The sequence below is a fragment of the Cyprinodon tularosa genome, unplaced genomic scaffold (assembly GCF_016077235.1).
Source record: "Cyprinodon tularosa strain WSP-4 unplaced genomic scaffold, ASM1607723v1 ctg402, whole genome shotgun sequence".
Classification (NCBI taxonomy): domain Eukaryota; kingdom Metazoa; phylum Chordata; class Actinopteri; order Cyprinodontiformes; family Cyprinodontidae; genus Cyprinodon; species Cyprinodon tularosa.
Window position 1 is genome coordinate 621,788 of NW_024039122.1, and position 8,647 is coordinate 630,434.

The window sequence follows — 8,647 nt, forward strand, 5'->3', positions numbered from 1 at the left end:
CTGATCACAGCAAATATAGCTGCAGGGCAAAGAAAGTGTGTCTGATGCCCAACGCGCGTCAGACACACTTTTGCACCGCGCAGCCAGAGCAGTAAAGCTGCTTCAGCCGCGCGTCAGAACTAAACTGGTACAAGCAGCAAAAAGGAAGCAGCAGACGCGATTTTACTGCTCCTGCTGCATCCGGTCTGAACATAGCATGATGCTACGTTCAGACCGCAAGCAGCAGGCGCAGCAAAAATGTGCGTGCTGCTTCATTTTTTATGCTTGTACAAGTTTAGTTCTGACGCGCAGCTTTGCTGCTCTAGCTGCACGGTCGAAAAGTGGTTCTGATGCGCGTTGGGCGGAGCTACTCTATCCTTTCTTTGCCCTGCAGCTATATTTGCTGTGATCAGTGGGAATAAAGTAGTTTTAATATGTTTTTAAGTGAGAAAGTCCACCTGAAGTCTTCACCTGTGCAGTCAGTTCATCCAGATTACAATTCTGTCTTCAAATAGTATTTCCCTATCAGTGCCGCTCAGACCCCAACATACAGGCGGTATGTCACTGGGAATCCCATTGAACAGCAGCCTCAGGCCCGGTCGCCTCTTTGTGGTTTGCCGCGGAGGCTGGAAGATGGTTTTCATGTACGTAATCCAAACTGCAACCATGAGGATAATAAAAGTGAACATGTTTTAAGTTAATTTAGGTGGGGTGAGCTATTGACTTACACAAATTGGGTTTCTGCAGAGTTGTTTCAATTTTGAAAGGTAGTAGGTTATGTCTGTAAGCCTTTTAGGACGCACTGAAAACACATTAAAAACCAAAACTAAACGCATTGGTTTATTTACAAATGCTGTGTGGTGAAGACCAGGATCTGGACCCACCTGCTGGCTAATCCGGACCCAACCTGATTTAAAACATTTATAAATTACGGCATATTGTCTGACGACAGTGTCTAAACATCACTTGCGTCGCTTCCCCTGTTACCCCGAAATCCCACATCCTCCATCTCCGCTCCGCCCCCGCAGCGCTTCAGACCGCCTGCGCAAAGCAAAGCCTACAGCCTCCGCTGTTTCTCCCATCTTGCTGCGGTCCGAGTTCCTCGGAGCTCGGGGAGAGCATCTGTGATATTATCATTAAATACGTAGGAGCAAAACATGCGGAAATGAACGCTTAATTTAATATGACATATTAAAAAACATCCCCATCAGCATCCGGCATAGGTGCGGTTTCTGATGGGTATGAGAAATCTGCTTCTTGGTATGTTGAAGTACCAATAGTTTGCATCCAATCAATAAACGGCGTTAATTAACTGTTTCAGAGGAGTGACCATAGTTCTGCTGCTCCTGCTGCTCAAAACGAGCTGCTGGACGTTTTACTGCACCTTGATGCGCGTCAAGCATTGACTTTGCATGTGAACTAGCTGCTCCTGCTGCCTCTGCTGCTTTAGGTGTGAACGTAGCATAAGACAAAATTATGACAAAGTTTAAATGTTTTTCTGTTAACACTCCTTTGTGTTGTTATTCAGGTTAATAAAGAAGTTGGTTCGATCAGAATGATCTGATCTTTGGCTTAACTTTGGGGTTGTTGCTCTTATCCTTCCAGGAATCTTAAAACAGTTGCCTATTTGTCATGTTGTTCTAAAACGATGAAAGATGATGAAGTTCTTGGCTTGTCGCAGGTGAGCGCTGTGAGGACAGAGAGCGGATCTACCAGGACAGCTGTGCTAACCAGTGTCCTCGGAGCTGTGCAGACTTGTGGGAACATGTTCAGTGTCTGCAAGGAAACTGTCACCCAGGTGGACATCATCAATCAATGCTGACCTGATCCTAACAACAGGGTACAGTTATAAGTTTCACTGATTCTTCGTCATGTTTCGTCTTTCTCAGGCTGTCGGTGTCCGGATGGAGAGCTGCTGCAGGACAGCCGCTGCGTACCGGTGACAGAGTGTCGCTGTGGGATCCCATCAGGGAACGGGACGTTAGAGTTCAGCCCTAAAGAGGAGCTAATTGTTGAATGTAACACTTGGTGAGGGCAGTTTAAGCAGAAACTGCTTTTAGGGTACTGTATTTCCTTTTTTTAAGTTTTCAATACAACATTTTTAACTTTTCAATTCTTCCAAACCTCTGTATTGGCAGTGTGTGTGAAAATGGCAGCCTGGTGTGCACCACGCGTCCCTGCCCGGTTTACGAGCCCTGGAGCCCGTGGAGTTCCTGCTCCGTCTCCTGTGGACACGGACACAGAACACGGACACGCAGCTGCCAGGACACGGAGGGCGGCCCCCCCTGTGCTAACACCACCCAGACAGAGAGCTGTGATCTACCATCTTGTCCAGGTCTGTAAATTAAAAGTCCCACACTCTCATGATTCACCACTGGTGTTGGAGCGAGCTGCTTCAACCTGATCCGCTGTTCCTGCAGAGGGCTGTTTGGTGAGTGAGTGGTCGTCCTGGAGCGAGTGCAGCACCACGTGCGGCGGAGGCGTGACAATGCGAAACAAGACGATCCTTCAAGAACCAGAGCCCGGTGGGGCAGAGTGTGTTGGACCTCTGAAACAGCACAGCATCTGTAACACCAACCGCTGCCTGCCTGGTAACACAACTACACTGAGACTGGAATGGAAAACATTTAGCAATGAACTGTATGAGACACTGTCAATACAAATGCATGTGTTCGGATTCAGAAATTCATTCAGAAATAACTTCAGATGTTTCATCTGTAAGGACTAAGTAATTACAAGGATACAACTTTGCATTAATGCAAGTAAAGTTCATAAATTCAAGAATATGAAAGGAATTAATGAGGATGAATCTAGAATCCTTAATGAAGCTGTTACACTTTTCACCAGTCGGTGGCAGTATTGCACCTGAAGGTTGTTCTCCATCCAATAAGAACCATTTAAAGGAATAGTACACCCAAAACATGATTAGCCTTCATTTTCTACTCACCCCCATGCTGAACAACACTCTGGAGTACTTTTTTGATATCTCAAATGCATCTGGAGATCTGGGAGGCTTCTTGCTGTCTGCTGACATTTAAATAATGGAGGTCTATGGCGCCCGAGGCAGAAAAGTCCATAAAAGTCCACAAAAAACGTGTCAATATTCCTCCATACTGCTCGTCCAATGTATTCCAAGTGTCCTGAGTGGGTAGCATCCAGAATTTACTCGAAACAAAGTCATTTAGAATGTTTTTAGAGCATAAACAGTAGTGTATAGGATTTCCTGAAAGCGCGCGCCTGCGAGTTCACGAGTCTACGGAAACCGCGGCAGACCAAACCAGATGAAAGTGCGCATTCAGCGTCTGCTCTGCCGATAATGCAAGCGTAGAAGAAGAAATGTGCTGTTTACCTGTGCAAAGAAAGAAACAACGAAAGAAAAATGTCTGAGGACTTCAGTGTTGAGGAAGAGCATGAGTTCTTTGCCGAGCTGAATGCGCTGGTTTGGTCTGCCGGCTTCCGTAGCGTCGTGATCGCGCAGGTGCGCGCTTTCAGGAAATACTATACACTACTGTTTATGCTCTAAAAACATTCTAAATGACTTCGTTTCGAGTAAATTATGGACGCTACCCACTCAGGACACTTGGAATACATTGGACGAGCAGTATGGAGGAATATTGACACGTTTTTTGTGGACTTTTATGGACCTTTCTGTCTCAGGCACCATGGACCTCCATTATTTGAATGTCAGCAGACAGCAAGAAGCCTCCCAGATCTCCAGATGCATTTGAGATATCAAAAAAGTACTCCAGAGTGTTGTTCAGCATGGGGGTGAGTAGAAAATGAAGGCTAATCATGTTTTGGGTGTACTATTCCTTTAAGTAATATGGCCGTGGGAACCTCACGGATGCGTCGAGCATAAACCAAGCTTTAAGGCCATCCTAAACCATGTAGTGGGTAGGGCGAGTCCAAATGTGGCCCTCAGATCATTAGTCTGCATAACTGCAGATGTAACGGTGTAACGGCGACCCAATGGCGGAGGAAACACGTACGTTTAGTTTTAAGTTCCACTAATTTCCACTAATTAGCTGCATCTTTGTCACACTGACAGAAAATAACTAATTAGGAAAAAGAAAACAGACGTCATTAATTCCAAAAGGGAAGGTCCTCTATGAACAACTTATATTCGACTATATAAATATATTTTTAAGAAATAAACAAATGTTTGATTTCCTGTGAAGCTGTGGCTCAGAAGTTTTATACTACACCAGCGCTGAAAACAACTATATAGCAAAGACATGTTGACAGGTCCTCTTCTTCCTGTTTAAAGTAAATGTATTTTTACTGGATTCTTTAGACTGTAAAAAGGGAAAAATAAGTTTTCTTTTCAAATAAATATAATTACACTTTATTTTCATTGGTACTCTACGTAGAATGATCTATAGGTGGAATAAGATTTCTATATTTACATTAGGAAAAAACCTTGCCATAATCTCAAAAAAAATGCTTTATATATAATTATCTGTTTTAGCGGCTAAAACAATCATTCCAAAGACAGATAATTTGACTAATCTGCTAAAAAAAAAAGCCAATTATACTAATTTCAAGAAATGTATCGTATATTTAGATCAGTTTTGCAGTAGGTGAAGGACCAATAAGGATTCACATATTTTTTAATGTCAAGGGTGATCATTTTTGAATTTGAATTTTTTTTTTATTAAGAATTAAACTGGAAGGAAGCAACCTGCTTTCATGTTTCCTAACCTGTAGAAAAGGTCAACTCACCCTGAACTTGTTGTTGTCACGATTTGGTTTTAAGTAGTGATGTTATGAGATGAGCCGAGGCTTCGAGGCGTGTGTCGAGTAATGGAGGGGGCGTTTCCCCGAAGCGCGTGTTGAGGCGTGATTCATTTAGAGGAGGGGCCAAAATGGATGACGGCCGAGGCCTCGCTACCGTGATACCATGTGACCGCTTCGTTAAGTGGTTTGGGAAGCGCAAGAATTTTGACAGGCATCTAAACAGCCTCAGTGTTCAGTCAAGATGTGGGAGTTTGGAGGAGAGTTTCTGTCAGCTGGATGGAATTTGGATAGATTCTAAGAATAAATTTGTTGTTTTTCCAACCAATCTAGTTGCTTAAAGCTAATTTGGTTTGAATAAACAATGTAATTATAAAAATTTGAGCAAACCACCGGACAAAGCCAGTGTTAATACATCAGTGTTAAGTATTTTCTCCCAGTTCAGACTATCTACATGAGTGGCGTCTGTAAGAGACAGGTTCTCACTCTAGAGGTTGATGGTTCAAGTCCTGTCTTTGTCTTTTGAAAGTTGGGATTACACTTAATATTTTGGCTGATGAGACTAATTTGCATTGTTTTGCCCCAGTAAAAATATAGATTGGGTCGGTTTAGCAAAAAGATTAGTTGAACACAACTTCCACCCTGATTAAAACCAAAAAACGTGGAAAAACTATCATGTTTGAATAAAAATGACTAACACCTTTCATTTGGCTCATCATTGCCCAATTTGTGCAAACACTTTCACTGTCTGCTTGAGTTTATTTCACTAAAATGACAGAAAAACGGTGCGCCTTAAATGATTGTTCTAAGAAATTTTACACTTAAAAAAAAACTTACAAAAGATTTTATTATACACACCAACCATTAACAATTTCAAGGGAACTTTAAAGGGGAAGAAAAAGAAAAACAGATTTTATTTCAAACTGTAGTTCTGCTGTCCACCAGTAGGTGGTGAAATGTTCACATGAAGCCTCATGAACTGTGGGGATCGTTGAAGCAATTTGGCCAAACGGTTCAATGCCTCATGAGGCTTCATCTCACCATCACTAGTTTTAAGGTTTTTGTTAGGACCCAAAAGCAGAAGCTGAGAGGCAGGGGGTGAGATCTTGGAAGGTTTAATGAAAAATCAGGCAGCAAAAACAGGAATCCAAAAATCCAACTTAAGAATTGAACACTAACCAGGACCATGGAGACATCAGGGGAAAAGTCATGAGGAGCCAGGGTAGGATGAAATAAGACGAGGAACCAGCAAAGAGGGACTGCAGAGGGAGTGTATTTATGGCTGACTGAACAAAGGTAGGGCTAATGACCTGATAGGGAGCAGGTGTGAGCAGAGCTGAGGAGGAAGCCAAGGGAAAAGAACACAAGGGGCCAGCAGAGGACAGACAGAAAAACCTAAGCAACTTAAATGAATCCAGACAACAACAAAGCTAGAAAACAAGGAAAAACCTGAAACTGAAAACTTAGAGAAAAACAACAGAACCAAGATCGTTACAGTTGTATCCACTGTGAAACACAGAGGTGGTAGCATCATGCTGTGGGGATGTTTATGCTGATCTTTTCAAATAGATATAATGATTCACAATAAAATAGTGTGAATCTTTCTCCAAGGCTTCTCCATCCGGTTATAAACAACTAAACTCAGCTACACTTGCTGTCCTGTTTTGTGCGTTGCAGAGTGTCCCAGCAGGCAGGTGTTCACCAACTGTTCAGCTTCTTGTCCTTACACATGCGAGGACCTGTGGCCACACACCCAGTGTTTACCTGCACCCTGCTCTCCAGGCTGTTCCTGTCCTCCTGGGCAGGTGTGGACATCCCTCTCTTTGTGTGTTTTATCCAACTCCTTTGTCTCCGTCTGCAGCCGTCTCACTGTGTCCTCCGTAGGTCTTGTACGAAGGCTCCTGTGTGCCTCACACTGACTGCCCCTGTTCATCACTGTCTCTGCCGACTGAGTTCCAGAGCGGGAACATGAGCAGTGAGGTTGTCCTGCAGCCTGGAACCTCCATTCAGCACCAGTGCAACACATGGTAAGCTAATTGTTTTAAAACAAGGATATAACAGCGTTCCAAAAAGGAACCTTTACAGTCACGTGAAAAAATTAAGACACTATTAAATATAAAGATTATTGTTCACACCTTCATGTTGGATTTCTTTTTATCTATGAAAGAAAATAAATCCATTTAAATCCTTTATGTTTTATCACTTGTCTCTGACGGAAATAGGATCCTACGCTTCTTCCGGGAGCTAACTTTTTCTGCTTTAGATATGTTAATATAAATCTAGTCTTTTCTGTTAAACTTATAGTGTATATTGCATAAAGAAAGAAACAACAAATTATTTATATATTTTGCACCCATCAGCATTTATAAAAACATTTTTTTATAATTACTTTTTTCCCACAAAAGTTCTACTTTTATTTTGCATCAAACTAGACGATCTGTGGATTTATTATTTTAGAAAAATTAAGTGTTTTAAATAAAACATTTTCATTATGACCTCTAAAAATAAATAATCTTCTTAGAAAAGAGGACTTTTAGTTATTTTTTTTTTAAGGAGTAGGTGAATATTTAAAGAAAAACATTAACTGCAAACATGGATTCTGAGAAGACATGTTTTCTTACATCACTGCATTAAAATATCTTTTATTTGCCTTTAGGTAAAAAAAAACAGCATTTTCATCTCCATCTTTAAGCAACAACTTTATCACTGTTGCCTTAAAGCCCATTAAACTCCAAATTACTTTAGACTGAAGCAATAGCTGCAATCTCATGTTTTAGGCCATGATAAATGCATTAAAAGAATCATTCAGTTCTTTAGTCTAGTAAATAGAGCGTAATGTAAAGAAAGAAATAACATAACTTATTTATTTTGCACCCATCAGAATTTATAAAACATTTTTTACAATTATTTTTCTTCCACAAAATTTCTACTTCTATTTTGCACCAATCTAGACACTCTGTGGATTTATTTTTTATTAGAAACATGAAGAGTTTTGATTAAAAAAGTTTTATTTACAACCTTTAAAAATAATCTTGGAAACGAGGACTTTTAGTTTATTTTTCAGGAGAAGGCGAATATTTAAAGAAAATCATTAACTGCAAACATTAATTCTGAGAAGAAATACTGTCTTACATCACTGCTTTAAAATGTTCTCTGTTTTCCTTTAGGTTAACAAAAAAAACAACATATTTTACTGTTGTCTTAAAGCAAATTCAGCTCCAAACTGCTGAGGAATATAACTGCAATCACATCTTTTAGGTCATGCACTGGAAAAATTATCTATAATGAAGTAAAAATTTCTCAAATTAATTGTATTTACCCTTAATTTGAGTAGGTAAATGAGATGATTTGCCAATGGAATGAGTATTTTTACTCCTAAAATAAGATATTTAGATCAAATGCACTTGAAATAAGACAATGCAATTGTTTTTTCTTATTTTAAGGCCAAATTGTCTTGTTCCATTGGCAAAATGTCCCTTTTACCATCTCAATTCAAGAACAAATGCACTTATTTTAAGAAATAATGACTTATCCAGATTTGGATTTTTTCCAGTGTGATAAATGCACTAAAGAATCATTTAGTTCTGTATATAAACTAAGGAGTAAATGAGGTTGACTTCTCCTGTGTTTAGTCACTAACATGTTTTTAACCCCTGCAGCGTTTGCCGAGGCGGCGCGTTCAGCTGCACCTCAGAGACCTGCGACGGTGAGTGAAGCTCTGCAGCAGCTGCATCTCTTTCATTTTGCATCGCTGAACCACCGTAGGAAAAAAGTATTAAAATATGCAATCCAGTTAAACAAGGCACTTCTTCCTGTCAGCATTTTATTTGTCTTCGCAAAAATGAGAACGAGACAATCGTAGCACACAGCTCGATGTTCTGCCCTTATGAGGGACCGAGCCAAAAAATATCAGAAGCACAGGGAAGTCATTAAT

At 40.6% G+C, this 8,647-nt stretch overlaps 1 protein-coding gene across 1 annotated transcript in view; it reads left to right on the forward strand.

Moving 5' to 3' along the window:
* The window catches only part of scospondin (subcommissural organ spondin), a gene marked incomplete at its 3' end in the record, with an annotated part of 132,540 nt that extends 124,121 nt beyond the window's left edge, over positions 1-8,419 (forward strand). Inside the window, exons 103-109 of the mRNA XM_038298218.1 lie at positions 1,661-1,777; positions 1,869-2,007; positions 2,118-2,314; positions 2,400-2,570; positions 6,391-6,518; positions 6,598-6,740; positions 8,373-8,419. Coding sequence (XP_038154146.1) covers positions 1,661-1,777; positions 1,869-2,007; positions 2,118-2,314; positions 2,400-2,570; positions 6,391-6,518; positions 6,598-6,740; positions 8,373-8,419 — 942 coding nt within the window. The remainder of the gene's footprint in view (positions 1-1,660; positions 1,778-1,868; positions 2,008-2,117; positions 2,315-2,399; positions 2,571-6,390; positions 6,519-6,597; positions 6,741-8,372) is intronic.
* Positions 8,420-8,647: the final 228 nt, after the last annotated feature.